Below are 15,595 nucleotides of genomic sequence, written 5' to 3' on the forward strand. Positions count from 1 at the left end.
AAGAGATATCGACAACAAAAAGAATGAGTTCTAATGAGTTAAGATTTTCTTTCTTTTTTTTCTTTTCTTTACAGGGTTTCCCTGTGTAGCTCTGGCTGTCCAGGAACTTTTCAGTTTATCTGTAGTTTTAAATTTATAAGAATTACTTGTGAATTACTACTATAATTTTTAAAAATCTTGAAAATATAATAACCCCTCAATGCATAACTTCTTCTACCAGCTAAGCTAAGCTTTCCAATGTTCAGATGTTCAACATCTCAATACCACTGTTTATTGACTTAGACAATTTAAAAATTATAGATGTCAACCCAGACATAGGCAAGACATATCAAGGTTGCTTTCAGCTCGCCAAAGCCTTGCCTATTCTCCCAGACTGTTTTTTATTCCCTTCCCCCGCCCCCCCGAGGCATTTATTTATTTATTATTTATTTATTTTACATTAGGGCTTCTGCACATTCATCCCTCTTGCATTCTACCACTACACAGGTGGGTATGATGTATTAAAATGGATGATCTTACAAAATGCATTTACAGTAAGTTAGCTCAAATAGTTTATCATCTCTAGTTACGCAAATGGAGGTTTTCTTCAACAAGAAATTTCAATCACCTCCAATCACATTTAGTTATGTTTCTATGTCAGAAGGATTTGGGAATTATAGTAAATCTATTCAACTCATCTCAAGAGAGAATGAGTCCTGGAGAGCAACTGTGACTGGAGAGGTGGAAAGGAGACACCTATCTTCTGGGAAGTTACCCTTAGAAGTTCTAGGAGTAGAAGGAGAGGGGCAGAGAAAGTAGTAGGTATTTCATACCAACAGTCAGGGAACCTCATGCCCTCTGACCACTTAATATCAGGGGCTTCTCGAGGGAAAAAATCATTTATATATATATTTAATATTTATTTATTATGTATACTATATTCTGTATGTATATCTGCAGGCCAGAAGAGGGCACCAGACCTTATTACAGATGGTTGTGAGCCACCATGTGGTTGCCGGGAATTGAACTCAGGACCTTTGGAAGAGCAGGCAATGCTCTTAACCTCTGAGCCATCTCTCTAGCCCCATTTATATATTTTTAAGAAATGCTGAGAAACTGAAGTACCTCTCCTAAATTCCTTTAAGTAGTACAGAGATAGTATAGTCACAGAAGCCAGGTGTGTACACCTGTGATCCAAGTACACTGGGGTGGAGGCAGAAAGTTCAGTTCAAAGTCACAGTGACTTCCTTATCAACTTGGGGGTGTAACAGACCCACTCTCAAAAACACCTCCCCAAAATAAATTAAGTTATATCCAGTGTGCTATCCCATCAGTCTATGTAGAATCTGTTTCTTCTACACTTCCTCTCTGTAAAACTCTTCACCCTGACTTGTAGTGGCATTTCAATTGTATCTTAATAAATAAAGCTTGCCTGAAGATGAGAGAAACAGCCCCACTGGTCAGCCTTACAGACCAGGTAATGGCAACACACACCTTTCATCCCAGTAGCCACACTAGTTTGCCACAGAAACTGATGTTGCATGACTTTAATCCCAGTGGTGCAGCCCTTTAATCCCAGTCCTAGAAAGGATTATAAAACGAGAGGAGACGCTCTCAGTCAGTCTCATTCTGAGGTTTCCTGGAAGCAGGATCGCCACTTCAGACTGAGGTGGAGGTAAGAGCCAGTGGCTGGCTGCTTTGGTTTTTGGATCTTCAAGTTGAACCCCAATTTCTCTCTCTGAGTGTTTATTAATCATGCAACACTGACAGAAACAGAGCATGTTCTAACTCAACTAAGCCTAGACTTAGGAGAATGTAGGCATTTGTGTATGCTTGAGTTAAGAGCTGGTGGTGGGGACAGTACCACAGATGCCCCTATAATGGATACCCAGTATCACATCTGTAGTGGTCTCATCCCATATCACATCTAACTTGGATTTGAAGATTCTAATGGAGTAGAATTTTTAAAAGTATCTCTCAAAGGGATTGGCAGGTAAAGCACTGAGTTCAGTCCTAAAGCCCACAGCAGAACTGACTCCGAAACGCTGTCCTCTGACCACACCATACTTTTCCTCCCTCACAAGATAAATACATATTATTTAAAGGGAAGTCTCTTCATAAACTGTGGTCATTTTTTTGGAGCTCCTTATCCTGAAATATAAATACTGAAGAGTTTCTGTTCCTGACATTTCAGTCAGGCTGTGTTTATGCGCACTAAAGACAGTAAGGACATCCCCTCCAAAAAAGGGTAAAACAAGGAGAACTGCCCCAAGCAATACGATTGATTAGTGGGTTACTCGGTTCTCCGGATACTCACCACAGTCAGGGTATTGAAACCAGCTCTCCCAAGCAGATGTCCTAGGTCATTGACAGCAGTGAAGGGAGAAATGTGTGGGGAAAAGCCTCCTTCTCGTTCTGTTTCTGCTAACTGTAATGAACACCGAAGTTCATAGAGCGTGTCACCGCCAAACATCGCGCCAACAAACACCCCATCTGGTTTTAAGACATAATGAATCTGTAATAAATATAACAAAACTATTCAAATTTTACAGACAGCAATATCAAAACAAATGCATCCAAGTTAGTACTTATGACTACCAACATTATTTTGCCAATCAGACAAGAAACCCAGACTCACTGCTGTATGGTATGTAGTAATGTTGTACAGTAATGACAAAGGCAGATAATACATTCACTAATGATACTAGTATCTATAAGATGTCTTGTGTTTTCAAATTTTATAGACACAACTTGCTTTTTACAGTAACAGAATACTACAGGAAAAAACATTTAAAGAATAATACCTCATCAAAACTATAATTCTTCCTTCCTGTTCATGCCCTCTGAAAAGTAATTCTATAAGATGTCCCAACAACGGATGTCATTTATCTCCCAATCCTTTAATCTGGGCTGGACTTGTGGTTTATTCTGACTAAAGAAATGCAGTACAAGTGACAGCTCACAACTTTCAGCCTAGTGGAGGCCAGTTCTCACACAGCCCTGTATGCTTCCTTCTAACCGTTCTCTCGGACACCCCACTTGACTTGACCACACCATCATCTACCTACAACACTCTGTTCACTCACTGACAAACACCAATCTACAGGCATTTATCTAACATTTCCTGAGAGTAATACAAAGGAGAGACACAAACATAAACAAGTTCCTATGCAGAAAACGTTCACAAGCAATAAAGGAAGAGAAGAAATTTTTAATATAGAATATGCTTTGTAGCCAGGCAGTGGTGGTGCACACCTTTAATCCTAGCACTCAGGAGGCCAAGGTAGGCAGATCTCTGAGCTTGAGGCAGGCCTGGTCTACAAAGGGAGTTCTGGGATAGTCAGGGCTACATGGAGAAACCCTGTCTCAAAAAACAAAAACAAACAAAAGAACACGCCTTGTGATACCAATATTATTCTACATAGTAATTAAGTCTTTTATAAATATATACATCTCTACAACCAACTATTCTTAAAGTTCTCAAGGAATGCCACCTAATGTACATATTTGTAGGTCAAAGAGAGTACCAAGGATACCCAGCCCACAGAACATTATAAACACTTGGTTTCATTCCACACTGTCAGATTTTTGAACGTGAAAACAGCAACATTTGTCAATCTGTGATAATAAGCTAACACAGAACTGAGTCAACACAAGTTTTCTCACCTGTTCAAGTGCTCTAGGAAGGTCATTCACCCAGTGCAAACTAAAATAGAAACACATAGTTGCTTAGCCTTCATTAATATAATTATCACTAGGCTAAAACCACAAAAAGGAATTGAATTTTGAAATCTGAAATTAAATTCTACACTTCCACAACTCTGACCTTTTTAACTGTCTCCATACTTTTGTCCTTTCCAGAATGTCATACAGTTGGAACCAGCATACACAGCTTTTTGAATAACCTTTCATTTGGTAACATGTCTAAGTTTCCTGCATTCTTTTCATGTTTTGACAGCTTATTTCTTTTTAGTGCTAAATAATTCCATTGTCGAGATGTACAATTCAACCACTTAGTACTGAAGGGCATCTGTGCTGGATAGTTTTACGTTAACTTGACACAAGCTAAAATCATCTGAGTGGAAAAAACCAATTAAGAAAATGGCTGTAGGGAATAATACTGGGCTGTAGACAAGTCTGTAGGGCATTTTTTTAATTAGTGATCAGTGGAAGAGTGTCCAGCACATTATGAGTGGTACCACCTCTGGGCAAGTGGTCCTGAGTTCTGAAAGAGAACAGGCTGAGCAAGGCAGGGGAGGCAAGGCAGGAACAGAAAGCAGCACTCCTCCATGGCCCCTACATCAGCTCCTGCCTCCAGGTTCCTGCTCTGCTTGAGTTCCTGCCCTCACTGCCTTTGAGGATGAACTTTACATGGAACTGTGAGTGAAATAAACCCTTTCCTTCTTAAATTGCTTTGATCAAGGTTTTTCATCACAGCAATAGTAATCCTAAGACAACATCTTAGTTGCTTTCAAGTTCTAGCAATTAATAACATAGCTGCAGCGGTGAAAAGTACTTGTTAATCTTACAGAGGACCGAGTTCAGTATTTAACACCCAATCGGTGGCTCACAACTATCTGTAACTCCAGTTCCAGTTCCAGAAGACTCACATCCACTTCTGGCCTCCACAACTACCAGACATACATGCAGTACACATACACACCACAGTTAAAATACTCACATGCAAAAAAAAAAAAAAAAATACTCACATGCAAAAAACAAAATAAATCTAAAACTTTTTAAAAGAACAATTTATTATTCATGCTAACGATTTTGTATGTATATAAGTTTTCATTTCTTTGGGTAAATACCAATGAGTATAAATGCTGGAACCTAACAAAGTATGTTCAAGTTTCAGGAAACCACCAAAGTGTCTCTATCATTTTGTATTCCCACCAGAGTTGCTGGTGCTCTACACCCTTGCCAGTAGCTGGAACAGCCAGTGTCTGGATTTTTTTCTATTTTAAAAGGTAGATAGTACATCTATCACCTTTTAAGACGATGGAAATCAAAGCAAAGTGTTCTAAACTTACACATAAGAAACTTTTTAAAGTTTCTCTTCTTTTTATCATGTTTATTCTCTCATGTGTAACAGGAAAAGAGTGTTAGCAAGTTGTATGTAGAAACTTGAGAATAAAAATAAATTTAAGACACATCGTATTTCCACTAGGATGTCCTGAATCCTTAATTGTTAAACAGAAGAATCTTAAAGATTACAAACTAAGATAACCAGTTTGTAACTAAAAAGAATTTATTCTATCATGGTGAAGATTATATAGCTCAGTAACAGAGTGTTTGTCTTTAACCCAAGGCCTTAGGTTTAATTCCAGGTGGGGTGGGGATAGGGAGTTAAATTAATCCATTATCCGCTGCTATCCTAAAATATTACAATGTAAATTAGACCTATTTATAACATATATAGATACACACACGTGTGTGTGCATATACTCGTGTACATGCCTGCACATGCGTGCACATGGAGGTCAGAGGCTAACCTCATGCTTGCTTCTCAAGTTCTCACCATATTGTTGTTTAAACAGTCTCTCACTGGTCTGGAACTCATCAAGTAAGACTGAGCTGCTGCTGGCCATGGAGCTCCAGGGAACTGCCTGTCACAGCCTCTCCAGAGTTGGAACTACAAGTATGTGCCACCATGCCTGCCTTTATGTAGGTTTTGTAACTCAAACTTCTATCTTCATGCTTATGCAGCAAGCACTTAACCAAACAAGGTATCTCTCCAGCCTCTTTAACATACATTTTAAAAGTTCAAATGGATTACTAACCTTAAGCTGCTAACCACCAGGTCAAATGTGTTTTCTTGAAAGGGAAGGAATTCTTCATCAGCTAAAATATTCACAGTAGGTATATCTGTTTCTGAGGAATTTTTCTAATGGTAAAAAAACAAGTTCAACATATTTAAATAGAGTTTCAATTACTAAGACAATCATTGTTAAATACTGTTAATGGTATATTCACTCAGTAGCGTCCACCAAAAAACAAAACACAGCACAAAATGCGACACACAAAAGGCACTCAAGAATTAAGTAACACCTACCTGTTCCAAAAAATGTAAGAAATACATCCATTCACACTAAAACAGATCTCAGCAACTGAACATTTCAGTGCAACAAATGAAGCCACAAAGTACTAGATGTAAATCTGGGTGACCCTTTATACTTTTAAGATTTTTTTAAAACCTATATAAACATGACTAAAATGTTAGAAACTGTAAATGAAAATATTGATGTTTTATGACAAACTAATTTTTAAAAGCTTCTAAAAAGCAATAAACGATGTGAAAGTGGGTATAATATAAATTATGAAGAGTTAACATCTCTAAAATATAAACTTTTACAAATGACCTAGAAAAAAAAAAAAACATGTATAAGCTCAAGTCAAAGAAGGTCAGAGGAAAGGCACGTCAAAAAGTTATTTTAAAAATTCAAAGTCAAGGAATACCAATGAGTGTCAGGTGTGGTGGTGCACACCTTTAATCCCAGCACTTGATGGCAGTGGCAGGAAGACCTCTGTGAGTTCAAGGCTAACCTAGTCTACACAGCTGTTCCCGGACAGCCAGAGCACTTATACAAAGAGAAACCCTGTCTTAAAACAACAAAAAAAGGAAGGAAGGAAGGAAGGAAGGAAGGAAGGAAGGAAGGAAGGAAGGAAGGAAGGAAGGAAGGAAGGAAGGAAGGAAGGCAGGCAGGCAGGCAGGCAGGCAGGCAGGCAGGCAGGCAGGCAGACTGACTGGCAGGCAGTTAGTTTGTATTCTTTGCAGAGGACCCAGGTTGAATTTCCAGCACCCAAAAAGGCTCACAACCATCCGTAACTCCAGTTTCAAGGCACTCGATGCCCCCTTCTTGTTTTCACAAGCAACAGGCATGTACACGAAGCACATACATACAACCAGGCAAAACACTCAAATACAAACTAAAAATAAATTTTGAAAAAGAAACACACCCATGCCCAGAGAGAGAGAGAGAGAGACAAAGACAGAAAGACTCTGACTGACTGATAAATGGCCGAAATCCAATAATCAAGCTATCCATCAAGTTATTTTACTGAACTAGTAATCAAAAACAGAAAAAAATTAAAAAGGCAATTTTAAATTTTTACTTGTCTGAGTAATAAAAACAAAAGGGGTTGGACCAGGGTTGCCAAAGAAAAGAAGAAAAAAAGCACTTTTTTAAATTAATTAGTTAATTAATTTATTTATTTATTATGTATACAATATTCTGTCTGTGTGTATGCATGCAGGCCAGAAGAGGGCACCAGACCTCATTATAGATGGTTGTGAGCCACCATGTGGTTGCCGGGAATTGAACTCAGGACCTTTGGAAGAGCGGGCAATGCTCTTAACCACTGAGCCATCTCTCCAGCCCCAAAACAAAGCACTTTCATGGAAAATCCTCATTCATCTTTCTAGGGACAATCTGGAGACATATACTGAACATGAAAAATAAATGAACAAATGAATTTTATCAAGAATTTATCTACAGGCAAAAGTAAATAACCAAACACACAGGTGATGTTAACAGCAGGATGCTACGGAGAAACCAGAACTGCAGCAGGGTTCTAGACCTGCTCAGAGAAATCTGCTATGTGATGCTCACATACTGGCAGCCTATGTGGTCATTTTAAAAAGAGGTACACACATATAACAATATTCAAACAGAATGACATTCCATAAAACCACGGAATGTTAATGTACTACTGTTCACATGAACTTGGGCAATGGAGGTAGTCACACGTTTATAAAGGTGGGAGGCCAAATGGCTCCAACAGCTGTCTCTGGGAAGTAAGATTAGGAACCTCTTCCTTACTGAATTCCCTGCATTGTTTGAGTCTTCCTCATGTGTACATATTTATAATTACACTTACATTACATTGTGAAAGAAATAAAGAATGAAAAATTAAGCCAGGTGGTCAGAAACAAAGAGTATTAAAAAGCTACCTACCAGAGCATGTTCTGCAATGTCTGTTTGGAAAATCTTTCCCACAATCTCCTGCAATGGGATAATGAGAGAAAAACAATTACCAAAATTTCCAAAGGAGTAAATTATAATTTTCAGTTTTGTAATGTTATTTTCTGATCAATTCCAGTATGATATGCAAATTTAGAGACATAATGAATACCACAGATTTAAATACATGGAATTAATTATATTAATACATTTAACTTATTTAAAAAGAATACATCCTACTCTACTCAACTACATGAACTTTTCTTGGTTTAATACGCTACAAGCTAGACTGCACACTCCTGTGATAAATGGACTTGGAACAGATTCCTGCTTTTAGTCTCCATTCAAAGAGTTTACAGAGAAAGCAAGAAAGGAGCTAAGGGGCTCATTTTCCGTTTCAATGATCCTCTCTTCTTTCCAAGAGTAAAATGGTTCGAAAGACTTCTGTCCCATATTAAATTCCCCATGCTGCTCTTCTCTCCAGGATCCTGATCCCTCCATCATTACCTTTTCTAATCTTTAATCTGGGTCTTCCGGCCTCTTCTTCTCAACTAACAACAGGCATTGGGAAAATTCTTACCTCTGAGCACCTTTTTGGTTTTATCCAGTTTTATCTGTGTATTAGAAACGTACACTTGATAGTTTTTTGCTTATAATTAAGGACTCTACTCATGAGGCCCACAATTCTTGGTGCCTACCATGTCACTGTTCACTAAATCGCCCCCTAGTGGCGGCTCACGGTCTAAGCATGAGCACAGCAGTCTGTTCTCACTGGGTCAGTCCTGGTCAGTCTATCTCTTCATCTATAGCACCATGAGACCTCCAGGAAACATCTTCAGTGATTTCTATTGCAGCTTCACAGGTTAGAGCAGCGGTTGCTAAAATCTAACTCTTGGCAGGGTTACAAAATAGTAGTACATGACAGTTTCCATGGTGTGACTATTTCTGCCATAGCTAATTTCAAGTTATCAATACAATGCCACTAAACAGAGTTGGAGAGAGATAACAATTAGCTCTTATGAGCTGGAAAAAGCTAGATTGGGACCACATACATCAAAAATACTAGGGACAGTCTACAAGAGAGAAAGACAGAAGATAACATGTAGCATCCATGTAACCCCAGAAAGCATGTAAACAGGGGTATACTTCATACTTCGGTTTCTAAGTCCCAATACCTTGTGAAAGACAGCTCTTCTGCAAAATCTGAGTTGCATGAGAACTTCCAAAAAATATCTCTGTATTTAAATTGACTTCTGCTTCTTAAAAATCAAAAGATGGGCCAGAGACACAGCTTAGTAGTAGAGTCCACATTAGGCAAGTGTTCTATCTCTGAGTTATACACCTACTGAGTTGAAGTTACCTTAACATTCATACACTCATGATGTCAAGATTTTTCACTGAGGGTTATAGGAACTATAATTTTGGTAATGAACAAAAATTAGCAAGTCTAGTACAAGAAGAAAGACACTAAAGAAACAAACATCTAAGTGCTGTGGAACTTAGAGTCGGCCAAAGTGGAGCACCATTTTAGAAAGTAACCGTGAGACTGCTGAGATGGGTCAGTGAGTAAAGATGCCAGGTGCCAGCCAATCTGATGACCTAAGTTCAGCCACCAGAACTGACATGGTAGATGGATATAATCAGCTTCCTATAGCCTCTGATCTCCGTAGGTGTGGTGTGACAGGCATGCGCTTGCACACATACAAAGATACACATGAGATACATGATTATGACTGTCAGAAGAGAATCCAACAGTCTGAGAAGATGAAGTATGACTTGGCTTCTACTTTAAAAGGATCACCCTGAAGTGAGAACAGATTGTTGGGGCCAAAGACAGAAGCAGGGAGACCAATGTGGAAGTAATTGCAGCAGTTTAGGCAAGAGGTGCAGACAGCTAGGGTCAATGTGGTGAGACAAAGGCAGAAAGGAGTGGAGCTGCAGATATATATGAAATCCAAAAGAGAATTCCAGACCCAATCACTCATCAAGTTCTGCTGGGTTTATTAGCTTTTTCATACATTACAGCTTTTAAATCTGTTCCTCTCCCAAGACTGCACTGCCTTTAACACTGCCTCCTAATGAATCTGTCTTTCTCTCTTCTTTACTAATTCTTACATGACATGCCAAATTAATAGTCCCTAAGCATCACTATATCTACTCCACAGCACTCTCCCTGACCTTCTGCCATGTTGACTTTCAATGCTATGAACCATCAACCCAGATCCTGTGCCTATAAGATTACATCCAAGTTTCTCCTAGCCTTTAACTTTCACTGCACTTCAGTAAATGTTTTATTTCCGATGGCATTTCTTATTGTCAGTAGTAGCAATTGGGGAGTCTCACAATTCCCCTGCACCCCAGCCCAAATATATGCTTTATCAAAACAGATTTTTCTTAAGACATTTCAGGAGCTTTGGAATGGCTAGGAAGTTAAAGAGTATCTTCTGCTCTTTCAGACAATTCAAGTTCATTTCCTACCCATGTCAGGTGGCTCACAGCCCCAGGGGATCCAATGTCTCTCGTCCCTGTGGGCACCTGCACTCAGGTGCACATGTTCACATGCCAACATATCTGCACATAACTAAAAATAAGACAATTATTTTTTAAATCCCATTTTCATCTTTGTGTCTAGCACAGTGTCTTATGCACAAAGGATAAAAGAATAAGTGAATAAATGAATGTATTTATGATTTGGGGGGATATGAATAAGAATGGCCCCCAGAGGCTCACAGATTTGAATGTTTGGTCATTGGGGAATGCCCCTACTTAGGGTTTAGGAGGTGTGAACTTGTTGGAGAAGTGTGTCACTGGGGGTAAGCTTTAAAAGCTTTAAAGTTTCAAATGTTCAAGTGTCTCTTCCTGCTGCCAGCTGATCCAGATGTAGAACTCTTTCTCTAGCACCACGTCTGCCTGCATGCCACTATACTTCCCGTGATGACAATAATGGATTAAACCTGTAAACCAGCCCCAATTAAAGTCTTCCTTTATAAGAGTCGGAGGCTGGAGATGGTTCAGGAGTTAAGAGCACTGGCTTCTTCCAGAGGTCCTAAGTTCAATTCCCAGTAACCACATGGTGGTTCAAAATCATCTGGCACCCACTTCTGGCATGTAGGCAGAACAGTGTATACAATAAATTAAAAAAAAAGCAAAAGGCTCCTCACAACAGAAATCCTAAGACATGGCTTGTGTTAGAAAATGTGAAATAAACTATTATGAGTACTATTAAATGCTATCTATATTTTATACAGTTTCTAACTAATAAAATTAATTTTTCTTAATTATGAATGTATGTATTCTGCATTGCCAAGAGTCAAATCCAGAGTTTCACATACGATGAACAAGCGTTCTGCCATTGCACTACACACCAGCTAATTATCAAAAATGCTTAAACAAAATGCAAATAAAGAGAAAATTATATAGGTGTAAAGAAATTATTGAATATCATTATATTAGAAGCACTGAATAAATGTTTAGCAATTTTAACATAAGTGAAATCTAAATATTCAACTAAAGTGATAAGAGAAGTCTTTTCTTAAAATAAACTAAATTAGGGGATTAAGGGCTGAGGAGATGACTCAGTTGCCTTCAAAGCACTGTGAGTTCAATTCCCTGAACCCACATTTAAGAAAGGTGATCACAGTTCCCTGAACCCACATTTAAGAAAGGTGATCACAGTGGTTCCTGCAATGCTTACAAAGGGGTAGAAGAGACAGGCAGCTCCCAGGGCTTCCTGGCCCCCTAGTATAGCCTACTTGGCAAGAAGATGACCTATGAGAGACTTGTCTTAAAAACCACATGTACCTGCACACACAAACAAATGCTCTAGGGATGCTTATGTATTTGCGCACACACAATTTTATTTTTCAAAATTGATTAAGCCAGTGTATAAAATACCTTATTTAAATGTTGTGCTATGTAGCCTCTTCCACATCCCACATCCAGTGCAAGGGGAAAATCTCTGAAAAAAAAACAGACATAAAAGCTAAGCTTTGCAATACAGGCCATAAAATAATCAAGAACTAATCTCAAGGAAGAACATTTTACCAACTACACCTTTCAGGAGGCTTGACGCACCAGCTGTATCTAGAAGATATAATGTTCTACTTTCCATATGAAATGTCATCAAGCGTTTTTAAACTTGGGCTGGGGATACAGCTCAGTGGGAGAGTTCCTGCTTAGCATGTGCAAGACACTCAATTCAACCTCCAGCATCACAGGGGGAAAAACAACTAAAAACACGCCCTCTAAAAACTCCAAGAATTATTGAAAACTTAGGAGTACAGTAAGTTCCAAGTGTCCAGGTCTAAGTAAGTCAATTCAAATATCTTCTTTTTCTTTAAATACACATTTTTAATTCTTATTTTATATATCTGAATGTTTTGATGGCAATGTATTGTATGTATATCATGTGCACGCCTGGTGATCATGGAAACCAAAAGTGGGCATTCGATTCCTTAGAACTGAAGTTACAGATGGCTGTGAATCTCCATATGGGTACTGAGTACAGAACCCAAGTCCTCTGGAAGCACAACCAGTTCTCTTAACTACTGAGCTATCTTCCAGGTCCCAACTCAAACATCTCATATAAGCAGCAATCAATTCTTGAATTCAGTCTATCTGAACCCAGAGTCAGAAGAGTAGAGCTCCATATCAGACTAGCTCCTCTAAATTGGGACACACATCAACTGTTTCTGTAAACAAAAGAACAGAAAGAACTGCAATTTAATTTTTCTTAAGAATGGCTGCCAAGGGAGATGCAGGGAAGGAGGACTGTGGTTGGAAAGTAAAATGAAATTTTAAAAAATAAATTAATTAAAAAAAAAGAATGGTTGCCAAAAATGGGCTGAGGAGATGGCCCACTTAATAAAGTGCTTTCCATGCAAGCATGATGACTTTCAAGCACCAGCACCCACATAGAAGTGAAGCTTAAGTGTGGCAGCACGTGCCTATAATCCCAGTGCTGGAAAGGAAGAGACAGATGGATCTCCGGGGCTTGCTAGACAGCCAGCTGTGGCAGCAAAAAAGAAACTGGCCCCCAAAGGGAGTGGCACTACTAGGAGGTGTGGCCTTGTTGAGTAGGTGTGGCCTTGTTAGAGGAAGTGTGTCACTGTGGGGGCAGGCTGAGATTTCTAATGCTCAGGATACCACCCAGTGTCTCAGTTAACTTCCTGTTGCCTGCAAGATGTAGGATTCCCAGCTACTTCTCCAACACCATGTCTGCCTGTATACCGCCATGTTCTACACCATAATGATAATGGATTGAACCTCTGAACTGTAAAATGTAGGGGCATTTCATCTATATTTTAATAAATAAAGCTTGCCTGAAGTCAGAAAAGTAAAACTGTCACACTGGCCAGCCTTACAGACCAGGCAGTAATGGCACACACCTGTAATCCAAATAGCCACAATAACACACACCTTTAATCCCAATAGCTTGCCATAGAAACCAGGCCGCAGTGGTGCACGCCTTTAATCCCAGCCCTAGAGAAGATTATAAAATGGGAAGAGACAGCTCTCAGTCTCAATCTCATCTGAGGTTTCCCGGAGGCAGGATCACCATTTTTGAACTGAGGTTAATGTAAGAGCCAGTGAATGGCTGCTTTGCTTTTCTGGTCTTCCAGATGAATGCCAATATATGTCTCTGAGTTTTTATTGATTGTATAACAGTAAGAAGGACACCCCAATGAACTGTTTTCCTTTATAAGAGTTGCCCTGGTCACCATGTATCCTCACAGCATTAGAAACCCTATCTGAGACACCAGTCTAGCACAATCAGCAAGGTCCAGCAAAAGACTCTGTCTCAAAAAAATATGGTAAAACGTGACAAGGAAGACACCCAACATCAACCTCTTGTTTCAGTACGCGTTAAGTACATATGCACACACATACCTGCAACACATGTATGCACACATGTTCATGCATACACATAAAAAATGATAAAAAGATGCATGTCAAATTATAAAATACCAGATGGAAAAACACTACTGACATTTTACTGAATGTTTTATGTCTGGATTATGAAGAAACAATAAATAATACTTTTAGAATTAGAAAAACATGTATTCAAATTTTGGACCTGCACATGTGACTAAACGTGATTAAGCCTGGCTACATCTGTTTCCTCATCAATAAAATGAAAAAGTGTGGGGCCAGGGAGAGAGCTCCATGAATAAGAGCACTTGCTGCATTTGCAGAGGACCCAGACTCAGTTTCCAACACTCATATCAGGTGGCTAATGACTACCTGCAACCCTAGTTCTTCCAGACTCTGTAGGTACCTGCATTTACACACGTTCAGGTGCACATATATACAGATAAAATTAAAAACAAAGTCTTCAGAAAACAAGAGATTACTGCTTTTACTATTTATAAAATATTCGGGCGGTGGTGGTGCACGCCTTTAATCCCAGCACTTGGGAGGCAGAGGCAGGTGGATCTCTGTGAGTTCGAGACCAGCTTGGTCTACAAGAGCTAGTTCCAGGACAGGCTCTAAAACCACAGAGAAACCCTGTCTCAAAAAAACCAAAAATTAAAAATAAAAAAAAAATATTTATCTCAGTTTAACTGTTTAAGAAAAATGAGTTATCTCACTGTTTAACAGTACTAAAAGGCCCAACTCTCTGTAATAAAAATTTCTGTAGTTTTTTAAATTAATAAAGCAGAGCACTGATAATACAAACTTCTCAGCTGTTTGTTTCTCCTTGTGATACAAAGGATGGAAACCATAGGCTTGTGCATGGTAAGCACAAATCCAGGCCTGTTAAGTACTCTAATAATGGATAGGATGTCAACACAAGAACATTTAAAAGTATTTTAAAGAATTTAATTCCAAACATTTAAAGTTTAAATTAAAATTTCAGTCACAATCACAACAATCTTCATGGATTTAGCTTTATTATCCTTATAGCTGTGGCATAGTTTGTGAACTCCAAACCGAAAAGCAAAAAAACTTAATGCTTCATTTATTAAATCACAAACAAAGTATAATTCAGGGAAATGGTAACAGTAAGCTATTTTTGTCTTTAAAATAATTAGTGACAAAAATGAAAGGAGGCCCTTTTGCCATAAGGAAGTATTTTCTACCTTACAAAATTATAGACTCCTTTTCATTTGTAAAGGTGTATCTACAATACAGCTGGAGAGCCTGTGATTTTATAAAACTCTCCCTGCTTTGAACAGAAAACTATGATAAATTTATCCCATATTGGTATAATTCAATGAAGGTCATGTAAAGAAAAGTCAACAAAAAGGAGTGATTTGCTAATGTCGGAGAGCAATTCTAGTATTTGGCTGCAGTTCCACTACATGGTGACAAGCCGGAATCAATAAAGCTTTCATTATGCCCAGAGCATGGAGCAACAGATACATCAAGATTTTTACACTACTTAATGAAAGTGTTCTTTCTCAAGTCATTCCCCAGAGAATTATCATAAGATCTGTACTACCATTAGCAATGTGTAAGATAAAATGGGCAAGGCCTTACCGACATAAACTGGGAAACAAATCTAGCTACACTTTCTCCCTCACTCAAATGGCAAAAGATTCTATTGCTCATTTCAGTAAAACCTAAATGTAGGTTTAATAAATCTTAAGATTTCACATGTAGTCAATATTTTAGTTCTATATTTTCAGCAATCTCTCCATTACTAAATT

At 38.6% G+C, this 15,595-nt stretch overlaps 1 protein-coding gene across 4 annotated transcripts in view; it reads right to left on the reverse strand.

Annotated features, from left to right (window-relative positions):
• The window catches only part of Ndufaf5 (NADH:ubiquinone oxidoreductase complex assembly factor 5), a 35,104-nt gene that overhangs the window by 15,147 nt on the left and 4,362 nt on the right, over nucleotides 1-15,595 (reverse strand). For 3 of the 4 annotated variants that reach the window (XR_009057758.1, XR_009057759.1, XM_057781746.1), the window contains exons 3-7: nucleotides 11,838-11,901; nucleotides 7,938-7,985; nucleotides 5,763-5,866; nucleotides 3,646-3,685; nucleotides 2,297-2,494 (exon numbers count right to left, since the gene is read on the reverse strand). Coding sequence is in view for 2 of the 4 variants with exons in the window: in XM_057781746.1 (XP_057637729.1) it covers nucleotides 2,297-2,494; nucleotides 3,646-3,685; nucleotides 5,763-5,866; nucleotides 7,938-7,985; nucleotides 11,838-11,901 (454 nt within the window). In the remaining 2 variants the exon portion in view is untranslated. Of the gene's footprint in view, nucleotides 1-2,296; nucleotides 2,495-3,645; nucleotides 3,686-5,762; nucleotides 5,867-7,937; nucleotides 7,986-11,837; nucleotides 11,902-15,595 lie in introns of those variants that run through there. The other variant, XM_057781747.1, reaches the window with a different exon arrangement.

The sequence above is a fragment of the Chionomys nivalis genome, chromosome 9, assembly GCF_950005125.1.
Source record: "Chionomys nivalis chromosome 9, mChiNiv1.1, whole genome shotgun sequence".
Lineage (NCBI taxonomy): Eukaryota > Metazoa > Chordata > Mammalia > Rodentia > Cricetidae > Chionomys > Chionomys nivalis.